Consider the following 21867-nt stretch of genomic DNA (forward strand, 5'->3'; position numbering starts at 1 on the left):
CAGCCAAGTGGCTGCACCTTCTCTGGATGCTGGCTATGGCTCCCTAGTTGCCCCTGGGTCTTCTTTGTCACTTAATTCTATGCACAGCTACAATGAGTTTTTCATTTAGGTCATCCAACCTAAAGCCACGGATTCCCTATCATTGATGACATCCTTGAGTTGAGAGCATCATGTTCTCCTTGTTACTGCATGCTATCGTGACTTGGGAGTTGTCTCCTGAATGGACAGTCTCATCCTGGGCTTTGCACAGGGACCCCATCGAGCGGACTTCAACTTGGCCATAGCTCCTAGGGACCATTTCTGGCCACGCTCTGCCATGTAGTGTTCACTACCACACGGTATTTATGTGCTGTTATTCATCATGCCTCTGCCTGGAACCCGAGCCTTCTCTCCTGTCTTGGCCTTTGGTGAGCAACACAAGAGCTTGCTGGGTAACAGGTACTGACTAGATAGATGGCTTGGTGTCTACTTCTGCCTTGCTTTACCTACATGACAATTAGTTTTGTGACACTTCCTAGTGACTTTGAGATTCTAAGTGTTAACAGGAGCTTCGCAGGAATTCTCAGGATTCCTCGTGGTTCTGGAGCGGAGCTCAGCTTTTCTCAGCTTCTATCAGTGAGTAGGAGTAACTTCAGGAATTTCCGCTTTGGCTTATATGAGTGAGTAGAAGTAACCAGTAATTTCCGCTTTGGCTTATCCGTCCATCTTCCTGAGCTGAACACTGTCTCATTTAAGGATGAGGGAAGAGCTCAGGTGTAAAAGGACAGCAGGAGAAAGCAGGCCAGGGTGCTGCACCGAGTTACAAGACACAGGCAGCAAGTGGTGCGCATGCTGATTTTGAACAACGTTTAGGAGAAATAGGTGTCACTGTCACCAAACTTCCTCTTCTAAGTACTTTTCGTCTGCCATTGTCTCCTTCCCTAAGTCTACAGAAGCACATCTATAACTGCTTGCAATGTTCACCTTTAACTTTTTTCACCGAGGTTTGAACACAGGGCCTTGCATACGCTGAGCACGGGACTCCCACCAAGCCACAGCCCATTCTGTGTATTTTTGTCTTTTGCTTTCTCCCTGGGATAAATCCTCTGGAAAAATTTCAAACAATTGTCTTGCTGCAAGATGGTTTTAAATGTCAACAATGACCACTGAATTTTGAATTCAGTGGAATGGAAATGTGTTGGCACTTTTTGGCTTTCTGTAGACCTGTGAGCTCTGGAGTTAGTAAAACAGAACCGTGACTCTCACCAACTGTGACCAAAGAGTTGGTCACTTAACCCTAACCCTCAACCCCGACTTACAAAAGAGGGCAAGCGGCTGGGGATGTGGCCCTGGGTTCAACACCCAGCAACCAGTGCAGTCAGTAACAGCCTGTCTCACCAAACTGGGGTGAGGTGCTCTGAGAACCACTGAGGTGCATGCTGCACACAGGAAGTACTTCTCAGAACGACACATGCGCTGACATCACAGCAATGGAAACTCTGCTCTGAAAGACAACACTCTATGCCTAGCATTTAGCAGATGTCCCCCTAGAAGAAGCAAAGCTCTTGAAGATGCTAACGTGATTTAGAAGTTCTGAAGAGCGCTGTCCCGGGGATGTGAAATTACAGTCTGCATCTCACAAAGTTGGAGGCCTGAAGGAAGGGCTACCCCAAACTGTCACTCATTTGTCTTACACTCCATTTGAGTCAGCATAATCTTTATTTCAAAATAACATTTTTATTATATAAAAATGTAAAAAATCCAGCAAACCAGAACTATGGATATATTTTCCTGGGCTTTCACATTGTTGATTTTTATTCGCATGGCATTTTCAACACAATTTACAGCATTGTCCCCATTTCCAGTCTGATTATACAAGTGCTAAATGACAGAAAAGTCTGAAATAAATACATTACAAAAGAGGCAAAGCTGTGAACTAAGTGGCATGCAGAAGGTCCTACAGGTGAGGGAAGGAGCTGAGAAGGAAGTGAGTAGGGTCACGTGACAGGAGCTCCCACTGGAGTTCTTCAGTCGTCTTTGTCTTTTGCTCCGTGCTTGAGGATGCGCGTGAACTCGATGTAGTTGAAATTGCCCTTCTTGTCAATGGGGGCCTCCCTGTAGAGCTCATCCACTTCCTCGTCTGTGAAGCGGTCGCCCATGGTTGTCAGCAGCTCCCTCAGGTAATCCTCCTGGATGGTACCTGGACGGCAACAAGGGACGACTCACAGACACCCAAGTACATGACATGTTATGAGTCCAGCCCCATGTTTCCACAAACTCGTCGTCTACCACACACTCAGCCACAACACACGTAACTGCACCACTGCTTCCCATCCCAATCGCTTTGGAATTTTCATTAATATAAATTATGTTAAAAGCTTCAAAGCGGAGAGATGGCTCCGTGGTTAAGAGCACAGGCCACTTTCAGAGAACCTGGGATGATTTCCAGCATCCACATAGCAGTTCAGAATCTAACCTGTAACTGCAGTTTCAAGGGATCTTATGCCCTCTTCTGGCAACAGGCATGCACACACACACACACGTACACACACACAAAATATTTATACACAAAAAGAAAAATAAATCATTTTAAAAACCACAGTATAGAAATAAAAAGTCAAACAATAATAAGAGGTGGATCCCAGAACAAAGGCAATGTCACCCAGATCAATAGCGCAGGGAGAAAAGTCAGGAAGGAGCAAGGGAGATTCCAGGAGATGTGAGGCCAAGCAGAGGAAAGGAAGGAGGACTGAAGGAAGAAGGGATGGAAAAAGGAATAAACATGGGACTGAAAGGCTTTCATGTCAAAGCGTGCTTCTCCAAAAGGGCAGGAAAATGAAGACAAAACAGAGAAACCCTGACGTAACTCCAGAGACAGACAACACTTCAAATGTGCACGCTAGGAGCTATGCCTTCTAGAGAAACCAGGGCCTCTGAACAGTTTTCATCTCTAAGGCGACATAATGGACCCTGAATTCTTACGACTGCTCTAGGAAGCTCGAAGTCAAATTCAGAGGTGAACAGGTAAGCTGTAGTTTCATGGCCTACAACAGGTATGCGACAAAGCCATTTCTGGTGCATTCCTATTTTAAAACAACAGGATTTCCTTTTTGTTTAATTTAAAAAATTACACATTAAAAACGTCCTAAAATGTGGTGCATCAACCCTAAAATGAGGCTGGCCACAAACATGCAAGCAGTACTTACCTGTTGCTTCCTCATCAAAGCAGGCGAAGGCGTTTCTGATGACATCTTCCGGATCGGTGCCATTCAACTTCTCTCCAAACATGGTGAGGAACATGGTGAAATTGATGGGGCCCGGGGCCTCATTCATCATGGCATCCAGGTAGGCGTCGGTGGGATTCTTGCCTGTGAGAAGACACATAACCACGCTATGTGGCTCACCTGGCTGCTCCTATGCTGCCAGCCATACTGTTGCGGGTCTATCGCATTATCGTTCTGTGCCATGTCACATGTGTGGGGGCCTGAGACAACTTTCAGGAGTTGGTTCTCTCTTTCCACAAGGGTTCCAGGGTCCAAACCCCACAGGCTTTGGACATAAGCTCCTTTCCTTTCTGTGCTGAGCCATCTTGCCAGCTTCTTTATTACTTTTTCATTAAGAAACAAAACCCCCAAAGTCTCAAGTTTTGACAGGGAACACCACACTATCACATGTTGTTGATTCTACACTGGTTCATCAGGGGTTGTTATTTTAATACCAGTTATTAAAAAAAAAAAAAAATCAACAGGCAGCACACGCCTTTAATCCCAGCACTTGGGAGGCAGAGGCAAGCGGATCTCAATGAGTTCCAGGCCAGCCTGGCCTACAAAGTGAGTTCCAGGACTGTTACACAGAGAAACTGTGTCTCGAAAAACCAAATAAAAAAAAAAATTTAAAAAATCAACATTAATATTTCTAATTATGATACAGCTGCACGTGATTTGGTATGCTTCAAAATTATTTATAAACTAATCATTTGGGTTAAAATTATTAGGTCAGTTTGGGACTGGGAACTTCTTTTGAACAATATTAAAGAAAGCACGGTCAGCCCCAAGTGCCGTTTCTACATCCTGCTGATTGGAATCTTCTTTTGCTTTACTTTTTTGTTGGGGTGGGATGGGGTTGGGGGCACATCTGATCTATAGCCCAGGTTGGCCTCAGATTCTCAGTGACTCTCCTGTCTCATCCTTCTGCTTGCTGACGGATAAGCAACCATGCCAGACTTGAACTGGCGTGCTCACCGTCTTGTTTGTAAAGAGTCCTGATCTCAGTTCCTACTGAGAACAGCTCTCAGGACAGTGGCCAGAGACCTGACAGGGAGGGGAAGCATCTGTAGAGCTCCCTACAGGAAAGGTCTTGAAACCAGTTCGCCAATTGGCTATGAGGTCTGGAGAAGGTGGAAGAACGGGAACTCAAACCCAGCTCTCCAGACATCGAGGTTAGTGCCAGCCGGCCCACCCAACCTCCTTTAGTCTTAAGCTGTGAAAACGGCTGGCTAAAGCCAGAATCTTGAAGGTAGCAAGTTGACACACGTGAAAAGAGCCGTGTTGGCTGGGTCTTCAGATCTAAAGGAGCATCTTAGAACTACACCAAACTAGAGGCTGACGGCAGTCCAGTCTAGAACTTGGGGGAAATCTAAGAAACACATGGACAGCTATTTCACTGCATGGCAAATCCACCTCACTGCACCCACTTAGCTCATCTGTACAACAGGAGCCACTGAGCAAGTGAGTTCGAGGCCAGCCTGATCTACAGAGAGTTCCAGGACAGGCTCCAAAAGCTACAGAGAAACCCAGTCTCGAAAAACAAAAAAATCAAACAACAACAGCAACAAAAAAACAACCCCACTTCCCTGTTTGGAGAGCAACTGTCCTGCAGCCTTCCAGGGGTGGAGTGTAGGGGTGACTGGAACCCAGAGGTTCAAGAGAGTTCTCAGAGCAAAATAGGAATCTAAAATGTATCTTTTTAAAAATGTGTGTGTGTAGCCAGGTGTGGTAGCATACACCCCTAATCCTAGCACCAGGGAAGCAAAGGAGGTCTGGTCTACAAAGCAAGTTCCAGGACAACCACACAGAGAAACCCTGTCTCAAAAAACCAAAACAAACAAAAAACAAAAACCAATAAACCAAGAAAAGTGCACGCACACGTGGTGTGTGTGTTTGTGTCTGTTGGTGGTGCACATATAAATGTGTGTGTACCAGCGCTGTGGAGCACACGTGGAGGACAGAGGACAATGTCCAAGAGCCAGGTCTCTCCATCCTGGGGTTCACACTGAAGGCACCAGACTCAGCAGCATGCACCTTTAACCTGCTGAACCATCTCTATGGTTTTTAGGAAGAAAAAAAAAATTCAATTTCTCTCTCTCTCTCTCTCTCTCTCTCTCTCTCTCTCTCTCTCAATTATAAAAAACACTACTGTGGAAGTCTCTTTCCCGGGGGTCCATTTTCGAGTAACCATTGTTGGTTATGAAGTGCTTCCTCTTTGTTCATTTGCTCATGGCCTGTCCTCCACCCACAGCAGATTATTAGCTGCATTTGTTAATGTGACTTCTGGTCTTCTGCACAGTCGCCAGCATGCTCGCGCATGCGCGTGCACACACACACCCTTCGGGCTCACACAGACACAATCCACTTAGCTAACAGGAACAGTACCTGCCAGGTCCCCCACTAGAGCTGATTTCCCCCTTGCCAGGCCCAGCCCTGAAAAGGCCCCTCCCACACCTGAAAACTTTTCAAAGGCCAAATGGCCCAAGAATTGAATCACAAGACAAATGAATCAGAGATGGATCGCCACCACGGAAAAGGCACAAAAGGCTACCTAGAGAAGCCAGCATGTCATGCAGGTCCTCCTTGTCGATGAAGCCATCCCGGTTCTGGTCGATCATGTTGAAGGCCTCCTTGAACTCTTGGATCTGGGACTGGTCAAACATGGCGAACACATTGGATGTTGCGCGCTGAGGGCGCTTCTTGGTGGTCTTGGTCTTGGCCTTTTTGCTCGACATGGTGGTGGTTTAAATCTGGAATTAAATGAAAAAATGCTTAATACATAAAGCAAAAAGGGGCACACACACACACACCTAAAGTTAGTGAACACAAGTATCTTTCTCTTCTTTCTCTCTGAAAACAGTCGTGTGTGTGTGTCACGCCCCCATGTGAATTCAGGAACCAGACTTGGGTCTTCCGCAGCCATTTCTCTCACCCCAAGTTTTTGTTTGTTGTTTTCCAAAACAGGGTTTCACGGTGTAGCCCTGGCTGTCCTATATAGACCAGGCTGGACTCCAACCTGGAGCGCCACCTGCCTCTGCCTCCCAAGTGCTGGGATTAAAGGTGCCACCCAGCTCCCAAGACTAATTCTATTCTTATCTATTGGGACTTATAGAACTATATAACAGGGACTGGAGAGATGGTCAGCAGTTGAGAGCACTGCCTGTTCTTCCAGAGGACCTGGGTTCATTTCCCACCACCTACATGTTAGTTCACAACTGTTGGTAGTTCCAGGGGATCCAACACTCTCACACAGACATGCCGGCAGGCAAAACACCAATGTGCATAAAATAAAAATAAATAAATCATTAAAAGGGCTCCCTCACACAAACCTCTTACCCTTTCTAGGTTCAATTTTCCCATTTATCCCTCACAACAACCAAACATGACCGGTACTTTTATTCTTTCCACTTTCCTACCACTGAAATAATCTTTCAGAAACCGAATTTTTCATCATCAAAATATAGTATCTATTATAGTGTACAGTGCGAACTAAGTAGATACTGTACAAGGATAGAGAGATACGGTGCTCACCTTTAAACCCAATTTCCTTATCCCAGCACTCGGGAGGCAGAGGCAGGCGGATCTCTGTGAGTTCGAGACCAGCCTGGTCTACAAGAGCTAGTTCCAGTACAGGCTCCAAAACCACAGAGAAACCCTGTCTCGAAAAACCAAAAAAAAAAAACCCCAATTTCCTCTTGTAGGCTTCCAAGCTACCCCTGCATTTCCCTCATTTGACAATTCTAAAGATCAGTTAAGATCAACTGCTCCCGCTCCATCACCTTCCACACTGATGGCGTTGGTGTTACCTTCCAACACTACTGACAGCCAGCAGTAATTTAACTGTCAAACAGAATGATCATTTCCATTTTTTTAAAATATGGTCTCATGTAGCCCAGGTTGGTACTGAACTCAACGTGTAGCTGAGGATGACCTTGAACTCTGATCCTCCTACTTCTGTCTCTTGAGTGCTGGGATTATATGCATGGCTCATGCCCTGGCTGCATTTTAAACAGTGTAAATATTCGCACAGTGGTGTTCTGGTCAATGTGACAGACAGCATATACAATGGTATAGACCCATAGTCTAGGTCTGCAGCAAGCTATTCTATCTGGCCTTGTGTAAGCAAACTCTACAGTGTTTGCAGAGCAACGAGACGGCCTAACAAAGGGATTCTCAGAATGTATCCCCATTACTAGACAGCGCGCAAAGTTCAAATCTAAGCCAAGAACAAAGAGCTATACATAACTTTAAATCTCACAAATATCAGGCCAGTTTTTAAAAAATATTTTTGAGCTTTTATTATTTTTATACAAACAGTCTGCCTTCATGTAAAGTCTGTGCACTTGTGTGCAGCACCCATGGAGACCAGAAGAGGAAGCTGGGTCCTCTGAGAAAGTTACAGACCAATGTCCGTCTCCATGTGCTCCTGAGAATTGAACCAAGGTCCTCTAGAAGAACAGCCAGTAATGTTAACCACTAAGCCATCTCTCCGGCCCCTCAGGACAACTTTAAAAATTATTTTTATTATTATTATTTTTTAAAAATTCTGTGCCTGGGTGTTCTGCCTGATGTAGTTGGTGCAGCACGTATGTGAGCTGCCGTATGGGTGCTCGCAATCCAGTTCAGGTTATCCGGAAGAGCAGTCAGGGCTCTTAACCAGTGAGTCATTTCTCCAGCTCCAATTATGATGATGATGGTGATTACGATGTACGTCTAAAAGTGCAGGTGAGTGTGTGGAAGCGCGAGGCCATTTGGGAACGCTTTCTCTCCTTCCACCGTGGGATCAGCAGCAACCTCAGTTGTCAGGCTTGCACGGCGGGCACTGTTACCCCCTGAGCTCTCTCACCCGCCCATGGCAACTCTTTGATCTAACGTTTTATTGCATCTCTACAACTGCCCTATGAGATAGGCACTCCCTGTGTATTAAATAATTCAAGGTTGTTCAGAGGAAGGTGCATAGCACCTTGTCCTTGGCTCCTGTGAGTCCTGTCTGATATTTACTATCTTAGGTCACACCAGATGAGCTAACTATGAGTTATGATGGGAGACTTTTGGTCATAAGTTATCAGCTTGACTTCTAACAGGACACCAAGGTCGGACACGTGGAGAGCTAGGTATACCTATGCAATAGAGCCCTCATTACTTGGCTGGCAGTACTCCGCACACTGAGACACATGGCTGCTAGGAGCTGACACTGTCCATGACTTCACGGGGACAGACAACTGAAGCTGTGTGAGGAAACCTCCCGGATGCTGCCCTGCAGGGAGAACAACAGCCATCAGTGAAAGGTACAACTGGTGTGAGAATGAGGACAGCATAGGGGAGTTCCCCGTCTGCAGGGCCACTGCTTCAGAGGGAGGACAACTAGCTGTTTCAGTCAGGGCTCCTACTGTGATAAACACCACAAACACAGCAACTTAGGGAAGAACGGGAAGTCAGGGCAGGAACTCAAGCCCAGACCATGCAGGAGTGCTGCTTACTGGCTTCCTCCTCCTAACTGGCTCAGTCTGCTTTCTTATACAACCCGGGACCACCCACAGGGAGCTGGGCCTCCCAACACTTCACAGACTGGACTATGGTCCACACTGGGTCCTGGTTTGTGTCAAGCTGATAGAAACCAAGCCGCACTCCAGCCATGTTAGCTGTCTACAAAGGAACTCGGGCTTCGGACTTTCTCTTCAGACTGTGTTTCTCTGCCATCAACCTGAAACATGCTCCCAGTGTACCGATGTTTGGGTTAGCTCAGCTCTTAAGTACTCCAGCTTCATGGTGCTGACTCTCAACATCATCTTCTTCTCCTCCCCGTGACTTGGTTTGATACCTGACTGCAGTTATATGGAAAGTTACACGAAGAACAGACAGAACGTGCTCACTATTGGTCACTCCCTTCCTTTTATTTTCTTTATTTTGCTGGCTGCTGCGGCGGTGGCACTGACGGCAGCCTTGTTGATTACAATTTTGATGATAAAACATCAGGGCCAAAAGCAAGTTGGGGAGGAAAGGTTTTATTTGGCTTACACAGCATACTGAGGGGAGCTAAAGGCGGGCACTCACAGAGAGCAGGAGCTGAGGCAGAGACCATTGAGGGATGCTGCCCACTGGCTTGCTTGCCCTGCTTTCTTACAGAACCCAGGACAACTTTCTGATAGAAGCCCAGGGATGAATGTGGAATATTAGATCACACCGTGACACTCAGACTGTTAATAAAAGTACCTTGAATCCGGGACAGAGCCAGCAACTACCTGACAGAAATCAGCCACAGAGAAGCCAGGAATTTCGACAGAGAAGACTAAAATGAAGGAAAGAGGGGGGGACTAAGAGTCTGGCGCTTTTTTTGGTTTTGGGATGAGTGAAGAGGCTTGTCTTTTGTGGTGTCTCTGGTCAAGGCCAGCTGGTTGCTTCTCAGCTTCTGTGACCTAGCAGATTTTCACTCCCCACATCTGACTTTCCAAGTCTTCATTGGTAAATAGAACAATAGACTTAGCTTAAACCTACACAGCCTAACCAGAATGCCTTCTAGGCTGCAGCCTGAGTGGTGGGTGGAGCATTGATGGGGGGGGGGGGCGGCACGATGGGACAGGGGACAGTGCCCCCCCCAGACAATAATTAAAATATCAATAGTATTATATTCAGTCACTAAGCCAACAAAAAAACTACAAGGGATGGCACCACCCAAAGTGGAATGGGCCCTCCCCATCAACCACTAAGAAAATGCTGCAGGTTTGCCTATTTCCCAATCTTGTGGAGGCTTCCTTCCTCTCTCAGATTAAACTAAAATCAGGCAGCACAGGTATAAGCCCAGGTTCTCATGCATATTATAATATGTTCTCCCAGTGGGCCACCCCTTGATGCTTTACATCCCAAAATTGTTAGACCCAAGTTTTTCTCAAGTGAAAAGTGTTTGAGTGAAGGCTTCACTCCAGGCCCTGGCATCCATATACCCAAAGAGTCTAGAATGTTTGGATGGAGGCGCCACCCTGAGCCTCAGTTCAGACTCCACCCCCGAGAAAGCCCATCAATAATAACCCCTCCCCAGAGATGCTCAAGACCACTACAGCAGGGTGTTTAAACTACCCCCTAGAGAACAAACGTGGTTTTCAGTCTTCCTTTTCAGTCTTCTTTCTGGAAAGCCACCCAAGACTGTTTGTATCCATTAAACCTGGGCTTTTTCTAATTCGGTCTGATTTTGTCTAATTTGGATTACTGACTGTAATCGCGGAGCTTATCAGGGTGCAGAAACTTCAAAAAGTATAAAATCTTATTTCAAGATTTAGTAGATATTAGTAGTCTGAAGGCACAGATAAGTTCTACCAGCTGATCATTTATGCAAACTCACTAACGAGTAACATCTAACTCAAATATCCTACGCTAAACATTTTTGAGGCCTAATTAGGGTTCTTCAAGAAGGTAGAACTAAACGCAAGGATCAGCTTAAGGAGCTTGATTAAAAAGAACTGGTGGGGGCAGCAGTACAGTCTCAGCTGGGACGGCAGCCAGTCTGACCCCCAAATGAAGGGAGGGGCAGGGGGAGGAGGGGAGGAGGGGAGGAGGGGAGGAGGGGAGGAGGGGAGGAGGGGAGGCTGACGGGTTACAGAATGTGCTACAGAGCAAGCAGGGGACTGGGGAAGCATCTGAGCTCTTCACAAGTTTGGTTTTGCCACAACTCTCTTACGTCTTGGGTATGTACTGTCTTTTTCCTAAGCACTCCTTCCTTAATGCTTGTGTTTAAATCTCTATTTAAAGTGTCTGTGCACACGCACGGATGTGTGTGGAAGTCGGAGGCCGATGGTGGGTGTCACTATGCATGGAGAGCTCACTGACTAGCCAAGGAGCTCCAGGGATCCCTGCCACCGTACCTCCCCAGCACTGGGATCTTAGGTGCACTTATGTGTCCGCCATTTATGTGGGACCTGAACCATGACCAAGCACTTTACCGAGTCATTACCCAGTCCTAAAACTGTTTGTTAAGAAACCCAACTTTGAGCCCAGCATGGTGAGATCCTGTCTCAAACCACCACCAGCAACCCAACTTTGTTATACATACATACATACATACATACATACATACATACATACATACATACATACTCTCTCACACCTCTCCCTCCACATACATTCTTTAGAGTCTTACTATGTTTATAGCCCTGGCTGGCCTTGAATTTATGATCCTAAGTGCTGGGAGTTTTAGATATTTTAGGGCTGGGGACATAATTCAGTGAGAGTAATTATCTAGCTGTTCAAGGTACTGGGCTCAATCCCCTGAAGCACAAAAATAAAATATACTTCATATAACTATATGGCACCTATAAAAACTAAACACACATCAGTTGAAAAGTGAGCAAAGGTATCAAAACCGACAGTCTGAAGAGGAGGCCCAGAAGAAAACAGCCCTTCCTCTTGCTTTCTGAGATAAGCACCTCTGCTTCCTCACCTCCACTCGCTCTCCAGCCCACAGAAAGCTGGCATCCATCTCTGCCACAGCAGCCGCTTCAAGGCAACAAACTCGGGAAGGCTTCCAGGCCCTTTTCCTGTACTTGCCGCTGTTCGGGCTGGGCTGGGGACTGCGGCCCCCACGCGTGTGGCTCCGGTCCTCCCTCCAAGACTGGCCCTCTGCATTTTCTTCTTCTTTCACCCTCACTCACTTGACATCCAGGTTTCTCATGCCCTGCCGTTTCTGACAAGGGTTCACCATGCATCCAAGGCTGATAGGGTTTCTCCTTCTGGCTCTCCAGTGCTGGAATTATGGCACGTACCATCACACCTGGCTCTTATGAAGAATATTTTTATAACCTACAAGCCAGTCTCTGCCTCTCGGTTGCATCAAAATTCCCCTCCATGGCTTAAAGCTCTCTCCTTGGATGATCTCATCGACTCTCACTGTTCTGGCTTCCAGGCCTACACCTCCAGGCTTGTGCTCCACCTTTGTGCTTTAGATTCACATCCGACTGCCTAAGAATCACGCCCATTCGGCCATCCCACAGACACCGCAAAACCAAGAAGCAGAAAACTGAATCCATTATCCTCCCCCTCAACTTTCCCAGCTTTCAGACTTCTCGGTCCACCCACTCACCCTGCCAGGAAGCCAAGTCATCCTCCACAAATCCCTCCCGTCTCTCAAATAGTTCTCAGATGTGCTCATCTTCCTCACTTCTCTGTCACCATGGAGAGCCCCATCTTCCTCATTCACATAGACTTATTTTCAGCTTGAGACAGACCGACCTCGCATTCCTGGTCCTGCCTCTCCAGTGCGGGCATCAAAAGCATGCACTACCATGGATTTTTTTTTTTAAACATTTTTTTAAATTTGTGTGTGCCAACATATGAACGGATGTCAGCTGACAATGTTTGAAAGCCGGTTTACTCTCACCACATGGGCTTGGCTTCTGGGATCAAACACAGGCTGCCAGGCTTGGCAGAAACAGCCGTCACGCATTGAGACAATTCTTCAGCCCCATGTATATGTATTTTACACACGTGCGTACACACACACACACTTTTTTTTTCAGGAGAAGAGGAGTCACAAGTGGATAACGTTCAAGACGCCCTGAATTGAACAAAACTGTCTGCCTTTCCAATGATGTAACTGAAGACCAGACATTAAATGACCCCCAGGTCAGCTGTGCTCAAACCCACACTCTCTATGTCATGCTAATCTCTCCTGGCTATTCTAACTCATTTAAAACCTTTCGAAGTTGCCCACGGAGACAAACGTGGGCTTCTGAGCAGCGATTCTCCTCTACATTTGGCTCACAGAAGAGCAGAATTTTCATATAAATCCAAATTAGAGTAGAGAAACTACATGGACAGCAGGACTGCACGGTGAGCGACCAACAGATGTAAGGGAAACCCCGGGGTATGTGGTGTAGCAGCTCAGACTGGGTTAATAAGTGCCAATATCTTTTTGTTTTGTTTTGGTTTTTTTCAAGACGGGATTTCTCTGTAGCTTTGAACTAGCTCTTGTCTGGCCTCGAACTCACAGAGATCCGCCTACCTCTGCTAGGATTAATGGCTTGTGCCACCACCACCACCCGGCCAGCAGTATCTTCCATTAGCCGTGATTTAACAGAGAAACCTTTATGCTCAATTATCAAAGTGGTGTGTGTGTTGTGTGTGCATATGGCGGGGGCCCACCTAACCCAACACTCTACCCTTAGACTACAGTTACAGATGAGACTATTCACAGAAAACATTGCCCAGAATGTAAATTACCACCTTTAATAAAAACAAGACCCATTTTCTCTTCAAACATCTTACTACTTCTCTACACTCCTAATGTAGTGAACTAAGCAGTGTTTGTGCTCTCAAGTCACACCACAGGCTGGGGTGCAGGAAGCCGGTGTCGCAAGTGATGCAAATGTCTGATATCCAAGTCAGAGCAAGGGAACGTAACAAGCAGAACTCGGTGAGTTTCATTCTGCCTGTAAGGCTTCCCCAGGCTTGGAAAGATGCTCAGAGCACATGCTGCCTATGGCTTCCAACCTCCCTTTGATGCTTTTTCCCAAGTCTCTGTTATCACCATATGGCCAATAAACACCGCTCTCCCAGCAGCTGGTCATGTATCAGTCATCTATGAAGTTTATAAAAACGATGCCTAGGTCTTCGTCAAGCCAATCAGAAGGGGAATGTTGGCGTGGAGGCCAAGAATTTAAATGCACCAAGTAGGAGTTGGAGAGCTGGTTCACTGGCTGGAGTACTCGCAGAGGACCAGGATTTGATTCCTAGCACTTACGTGGAGGCTCAGAACCATCTGTGACTCTAGTCCCTGGGGATCTGACACCCACTTCTGACCTCCAGAGGTATCAGGCATGCACACGGTGCACAGATATACATGCAGGCAAAACACACATAATCATGAGATAATAAATAAAAATTTAAGAAATGCACTATGTGTTTCCAATGTTCAGCTAAGGCTGAAACCACTTAGCCCACGCTGGCCGTATAAATGTCCAGTCTCCCCTGGCTTTTCAAAGTTGATGGTCCCCAGCACTTGGGAGGCAGAGGCAGGTGAATCTCTGTGAGTTCGAGACCAGCCTGGTCTACAAGAGCTAGTTCCAGGACAGGCTCCAAAGCCACAGAGAAACCCTGTCTTGAAAAACCAAAAAAAAAAAAAAAAAAAAACAAAACCAAAGTTGATGGTCATTATGGGAAAATGGAGATGCGGAGGCCTAGATTCTAACTCCAGTTCTGACATGAGCAGCTGTTTGACCTTTGGCTAGTCTAGCCATCCCAGACCCCATTTTCCTCATCCATCTAAGAGGTGACTCATGAGCTAGCTAGGAAGATGGCTCAGTTGGTGCTTAGCCTTTGAGCATGACGACTTGAGTTTGAGCCTAGAATCCGAATCTGGTGATGCATGTAGGCCAGTGGTCGATGACGTCTTAAAATGAAGGTGAACACACCTGAGAAATGACACCAGAGATTGTCCTCTGGCCTGCACATGCATGGGCACACATATACACATATCCAATAACTGGCAGCCAGCAAATTACATGCAGTCTGTAGGAAGGTTTGGTTAGTACCCTCCAAGATGGCCTTTAAAATGTCTCTTCAAAATTTAGCTTTACTTAGAAACCGAATTTCAAACATCTTGAACAACTGCAGAATGAACAACTAGACTAGACCCCCTCCCTACGCGCTAACCCCACCCCCATGTTCATGCTACCTGCATGGATCCCAACGGCACCGAACTTCCTTCCCTCCCTTGCCAAGGGGGTAGTTAGACTCAACAGCTGTCACCGTGAAGTGACCAATGTAAACACAGAGCGTTATGAAATGACGGTGGTTGACTGTCCCGAGAGACACTGCACCCCCTGCTCGCTCTGTTGAGTAAGTACGTAGATGCTTGCACCAGGAAGTGGGGAGCTAGGCCTCCAATCAACAGCCAGAAGCAACTGGCCAGCCGTCTGAGTCAACCTACTAAAGAAGACAATCCTCCTTCAGATAAGGACAACCTCACAAGACTAAAGTGTTTGGAGATTTTGGGCTTTTAAAAACTGGAATTTATTAGCTAGGTATGATGACACACCCATCCAATCCTAATACTCTGGACAGAGGCAGGCAGATCTCTTTAAATTCAAGGTCAACCTGGTCTACAAAGTAGTTAAGTTCCAGGACAGACAGGGTTATAAAGACCCTGTCTCAAAAAAAACCCAAAAATCCCAAACAAAAAACAAACAAACAAACAACCAACCCCCCCCCCCCGTATTGCCTTACAGGTACTCAAAACAAAATTGAGCAATTGGTTATATATTAACAGATAAGCAGCAATGCCACTGTTACGTGATTTCTTTAATAGTAAGACGAGGAAACATCTTCGTTTTGAGATTAGAGTCACAGAATTCTAGAAAGTTCAAATGGATCAGTCAGGTGACTAGGGAATTTTCTATTTCTGGTTAAGAAAATGTGACTGTGACAGAATTTCCCCCAGTTCGGTAGGTTCTCTCGAACACAAGCCTCTTTCCCTGCCACCACCATCCTATTTCCTATGCCTCTACTGCTTTGCAGGTTTTTCTTGCTTTCTAATTGCAGCTTTCTTCAAAGTTCCAACCTTAAATGTGCTTAAAGGCTGGCTGAGAAGCGTGTATCACAGAGGCTCCACTCAAGCTGGGCGTGGGGCTTCACGTCTTTCCTCCCAGCACTCTCCAGCCAAGGCAAGAGGACTGCCACAAGTTCGAGGCTAGCCTGAGCTACACAATGAGCCCCAAGCCAGCCTGGTTACAGAATGAGGTTCTGTCTAAAAAACCGAATCAAACAACACAAACCATAAAATTGAAAACTAAAAGTTATCACTCAGTGTGAGTCAATCAGTGAGAAAAGGGGGGAAACTGGCTTTGTGGGCAAAGGAATCATAAAGGGTTCAAATTTTAGGGGCTGGAGTCATCAAGAGTGCAAGCTGCTCAGAGAAGACCCCAGCTCCAGGGGATCCACTGCCTCTGGCCTCTGGGATCAGTACTCAGTCTTTTACATGCACACACATAACTAAACATAAATCTTCACGGAGACTTCTCGTTCTAGCCCAACTACACTAGGATGGCAGCTGCCCAAGGTGGGGTTGTGAGTCTGGTTAGCAAGGACAAGTGTGCGCAAGTCGCAGCAGGAGAAACCGAGCAGAACAGCAGAGCGGAAAAGCAGAGCGGAACAGCACAGTGGAAGAGCAGAGCGGCTCCAGGGTTCAACTCTGATCTTTTCACATTCAGTTTCATCTTTCCCAAGGTCGGTCGGAATCTAGAAATTTCACAGGGCTTCCCTTGATGAGCTACTGTTGTTCTGAGGATCACATGACTAGACACAAGAACAACAGTTTGAAAGCAGCAATCAGAAAGAGAATTCAGTATACAGTCAAATTAAGATGCTTTACAAAATTAACCTAATGTACTTAATGACACATAATTGTTCTTATGCTACATACATAGGTTTTTAAGCTCCATAATTATCTTTCTTTTAAAGAGTCAAACACAGCTTTTACATCTAACAGCAGGCACATACACCACAGCGCCCTCTCTTCTTCCTTCCTTACAGGTGTTCATTTCTAAAGTGCGCAAATCTGACCACTTTTGTAACTGTGTACGCCCATGTAATAACCCACGTCAGTTACAAATGTTAAACATCACTCCAGAAAGTTTCCCGGAAGTCACTACCCAGGCAAATCTTGTTTGGATTTCTTTTCTGAGACAAGTTTTTCTACACTGCCCAGGCTGACTGAAGTTCAGGACCTCCTGCCTCGGCTTCCAGGGGCTACGACAGAGGTTATCAGAGACCGTCTTAACTTGATCTACTCTTGTCTGAGTGTCTTTTAAACCAAAAAGCAAATGTATATACGTGTGTAGGCCTGGTTTCTTTTTTTTGTTCCTTTTTTTTAAGATTTATTCACTTTTAAAAATTTTATGTGCATTGGTGTTTTGCCTGCATGAATGTCTGTGTTAGGATGCCAGATTCGTTGGAACTGGAATTACAGACAGTTGTGAGTTGCCACAGTTGTGGGTGCTGGGAATTGAACCCCGGGTCCTGGAAAAGCAGCTAGTGCTCTTAACTGCTGAGCCATCTCCCCAGGCCAGCCTTTCAATGTAATATTTTTGAGACTGGCCCACTGTGTTGAGTTTATGAATGGCCTTCCTCCTCTTCTTTTAAAAAACATTTTTGAGTGTGTGGGATCAAACCAGGACCTCCAACATATCTGGCAAGTGCTACACACTCAGTCCTTTATTGTTTTCTACTAACTAGTAGAATTACATTGAAAATTACTACTTACAAATATTCTTAAGTTTTTACTTACAAAGGCTTTTTACAGCCTTTTGTCTTTCCTCTTGGATTATAGAGTCTAGAAGACTGCCTTGCACATGGCAGGTGCCAAACAGGTAAGCAAGAACATACACATAACTAACTTCTTTCCATCAAAAACAAATTGCATACACAAATGTTCACGGTAGGGCAGGTGTTAGAGCTGAGTGAGCACTCCTAAAGTAAGGCTTTTTTCTAAGTCGGCACACACTTAGCCAGGCTCATTTTCCAGAGCTTCCTCACAAACTCCACCAACTGGTTACCCCCGTGCTCAATACTTGGAAGGAATATTAGCAAAGGACAAGCTACGGGTGTAGCAGGCACCGGAGTAAGCAAGTCACAAGCATTGACTATTTAACACACAGCTTATAATGCAGGCTTATTAGGATCGCTGTTTCCCAGATAAAAGCTACAAAGTGGCAGAAAGCATACCTAGGGAATCCAGCCACCCCTCGTGTCCTTAGCAGCAGCTGCAACATACCCGCCTTGAAAACTCTAGGTGAGGGGACCAGCAAGGCTAACGTGTACTTTGGGGTTCAAAAAAATGGTGACATCAAGTATGCTGCTCGCCATGCTAATACTCTGAATCAAAGAAGCGCCTTTAGGTCTCTGCTTCCCTTCTCTTCCCTCTCTCGCTTCCACAGTCCGAAGAGCATGGGAAGCAGAAACAATGGAGTAGCTAGGGCTACCTCCCCAAGTCTGGAAAAACGTCTAGAGTTCACACCACACTCACAGTCCAAAGGAGCTGTCCTGGATATCCTGTTTTTTTTTTTTGGTTTTTCGAGACAGGGTTTCTCTGTAGCTTTGGAGCCTGGCCTGGAACTAGCTCTTGTAGACCAGGCTGGCCTCGAACTCCCAGAGATCCGCCTGCCTCTGCCTCCCGAGTGCTGGGATTAAAGGTGTGCGCCACCACCGCCCGGCTTTGGATATCCTGTTTTTCAAGCCAGTTTACTTCCTCTAAAAATGCCAACCTGCACCCACTCCCACCCCCTACAAGCTTGCTGTCTTTTTCATTCCCTTGCCAGTCACGGAGGCCTCAGGGCTCACCCTTCAGAGGTAGAAGGGGATTTGCTTTGCCTGCCTTGTAGAACTAGCCAGAGCCCAAAGATGCTGATGATGAGGGTATAATAAAACTCCTCCTTAGACAGATGGTATTTTTTAACCTTGGGAAAATGGGGACACTGGCCCCATCCTTGGCTTTCCCAAGTTTAACCACCATCACCTGGGGAATCTGTCCTTCAGAGACCAAAGTTCAGTAAACTCAGTCTCACTAAAGCATAAACAAGTACGGAGGCGGCCATCATAGAATTTATTTTATTTAACACAGCGGAAACAAACTTAAAGCTGTGCACTCAGAAGGGTGATCAGGCACCTGTGTGTGTGTCTGTGTTCGGTGAGAGTGTACAGAGGGCATTGGTGGCATCGTATGAATTTCTCAATTGATCCCAGGCAAATTACCTCACCACTTTCCGTAACTGTAAACTAAAAACGGTATCAGGAGATAGTCTGTAGGGGTCTACCGAATTAGAAAATGCTGTGATTTTTCTCCAACACGCAGGACTACAGTACAGCAAAGTCATCTTTAACGAAAAGCTGTTAACCTGATCCCCTAAAGACCCTTTCATCGTGTTATTTCCTTATAGAGTGACTCCCTAAGGTCCCTTACATAATTTTTCATTTCTCTGTAAGTTTTCAACACACCTATAAAAAGGCCTAACTTAGCTAACTACTTTATTTTATTTTACAGGGTCCAGGCCCGGGACCTTGTATACAAGAGCTCTGCCCCACCCTATCTTTCTCATTCCCAGCTCTGGTCCATTATTGTTTTGCTCCACTCAGGGGCTGGTCTCTCGTGCTTCCTGAACATATGGTACGATGCCCACCTTTCTTTTTTCTTTCTTTCTTTCTTTTTTTTTTTTTTTTTTTTTTTTTTTTGCTTTTGTTACTTCCTCCAAGACATCTAGCCAAAACCACCCAGTTCTTCCTCTTGGAGCCTTTGCTTAGTAAGTTCTCAATTCTTTACAGCCTTTTTTTGAGTTGTCCTTTTCTCAGATGAACTAAATCTCTGCAAGACGCCAGGTACAGTAAGAATGGATGGAGAGCGGTTCGTTTTAGCCTTTGCTAACCACGAACTCCAGGACCGGTGCCAGGCTTCCTTAGGCAGGAACTGTGGTGCACCAGCGGGCTTCTCCTCCCCCAAAGCGTCTAGAACGGATGCGCATAGATGGCGCCGACACACCGCTAGGACCTGAAGCCTGCGGCCGCGGCAGGTGCAGGCAGCCGGGTACCAGGTGTCAGGCATCCAGGCGACGCAGGGCCTCGGGCAAGGTTCGCCAGCCCAGGACCTGCGGCAGGGCCTCATCCTGAGCCGCCTCCTCTCCGCCAGCCTGGCGGTCCCGCCGCCCGGAGGCTCCAGAAGCGGTGGCGCAGCGAGAGGGACCGACGCGGGGTGGGGGTGCCGCGAGCCACTCACCAGATCCGAGGACACACGCACGAGACGACCCGAACGGCTACTGCGACCGGCGGAGGGCTGCGGAGGAACCGTGGCGGCGCCGCACTTCCGGCCAGGGGGCGGGGCGGAAGGAGCGGCAGCGAGCTGGGCGCGACCAACCGCGGCCGGGGGGGTGTGCGGCTAGCGTGTCGCTGGACCGGGGGCCCGGGGGTCCGGGGGTCAGCGGCGGCGACTAGCCTGGCTGCGCGGCCCGACGAACTGAGCCTAGATGGCCACGAGTACGGATTCCCCAAATCACCTGCACTGCATCCCCCTGCCGCAGTCGCCCGCGACCCGCCAGCCTCCCCTGCTTCCCGTGCCGGTCCCCCGGTCCTTCCGCATTCCTCGGCCGAGGGCGGAGCGCCAGCGCTGGAATTTGACCCGGGTGGGCCGCGATCCGCCCTGGTTTTGGGGTCCCCTGGCGCCCGTAGCGGCCAGTCCGAGGTTGCTTGGTTTAGCAAAGGGCGGTTGGCCCGGTTGAACTGAACTTTAGATAAACAGTTCTGGAGAAGGAATGTAACACGGAAGAGGGCGGAGGCTGAGCACTCCCCCGTGAGCTCCAGAGCCGCCTTCGCAGATTTGAAATCGCTCTCCAGCCAGTGTCCTCTACTTTCTCCCCAGCTCCAACTTGCAGATTATCAGGGCTCAGTCAATTTTGAATTATTCTTGAAGAAAGGATAGAATTAAGAGTACGCACTGCGCAGGATTTGTTCTAGATACTATGCATGGTGTAGTTTTGAGGATAGTTTTTTTTTTAAACCCCCCCCCCCCCATTCTGGGATAATCTAGGTGAGTAGCACTATTTTGAAATAATGAAGGATAGTCAATCTAGTAATTGATTAAGCACTTTTTCCCCCTAAATATGTGCCAGGCGCTGGGGAGACAATTTTAAAAAAAAAGGCCTTTCCTCTGGAGTTTACATATTCTAGAAGTCTGATCAGAAATTCCTAGAAGGTAGGGACACCGTTGTGTCCAGCACCGAGCAGCACTTACAACAACAGCAAAAAAGGTAGGGGCCAGCGAGATGGTTCAGCAGGTGAAGGTGCCTGCCACCAAGTCTGACTACCTGAGTTAGAGTCTCAGGACCCACAAAGAGAACCAACTCCTGCAAACCATCCACATGCCGGCAGCAGGGAATGAGCAACTCACTCCCTCGGCAAGCAAAATACACATATAAGATGTAAAATAAAATCCTCCAAATAAACCGAAGGTGGCTTTAACTCTGCAAGAAAATCTGGCGCTGGTATTGAATAGGTCAGAGAGAGATGGATAATAATTTCCATTTTATATAGGCATGAGGTAATGCTGATGCTATGTCTAATCCTGAGTATTCTTTGCACTTCAATGCCGTCTGTCCTTAAGTCATTGTTTAAATAATTAGGTTTCTTATAAAATCTTAAGAGTTTGTCACAGAACTCTTCCAGTTTATTAATACTTCCTACACGATGTAAGACCAGTTGACAGGCAGGCTGTGGTGGCACAGGCCTTTAATCCTGGCACTCCAGTAGCAGAGATGCAGGCAGGGGGATCTTGAGCTCAAGGCAAACTTAACACAGCAAGACCCCCTCTCAAAAAAGCAGGGAGTGAGGCTGAAGGGGTGGATCAGGCAGAGGCTGAGAGGTGGTACAAAGGCCAGCCTTTACCCCTCTATAAAAGACTCATCGTTAAGAATAGGCCCTTTGAGCCTTGGCTTCCCTTCCGGATTTCTTCTCAGGAACCCGCTAGTGAGCAAAATAAGAAAAATTACAATTTGCATATTTGCTGCATGCAGAACCTTCGTTTTCAAGCTTCTAATTTTTGTAGCAAACTTCGAAGGAAGCCTTCCTGTTTCCGATGAGGAAGCTGGCATTTAAG

At 46.8% G+C, this 21867-nt stretch overlaps 1 protein-coding gene across 1 annotated transcript; it reads right to left on the reverse strand.

Moving 5' to 3' along the window:
* Positions 1–1685: 1685 nt before the first annotated feature.
* Myl12b (myosin light chain 12B) lies at positions 1686–20148 on the reverse strand. The gene is made up of 4 exons (XM_057758739.1): positions 19996–20148; positions 5797–5995; positions 3186–3347; positions 1686–2179 (listed from the first exon to the last, which is right to left on the reverse strand). The coding sequence occupies exons 2-4, from the start codon at positions 5978–5980 to the stop codon at positions 2007–2009; spliced, it is 519 nt and encodes a 172-aa protein (XP_057614722.1). The 5' UTR covers positions 5981–5995; positions 19996–20148; the 3' UTR covers positions 1686–2006.
* Between the last annotated feature and the right edge of the window lie 1719 nt (positions 20149–21867).

This window comes from Chionomys nivalis, chromosome 26 (genome assembly GCF_950005125.1).
Source record: "Chionomys nivalis chromosome 26, mChiNiv1.1, whole genome shotgun sequence".
NCBI classification, from domain to species: Eukaryota; Metazoa; Chordata; class Mammalia; order Rodentia; family Cricetidae; genus Chionomys; species Chionomys nivalis.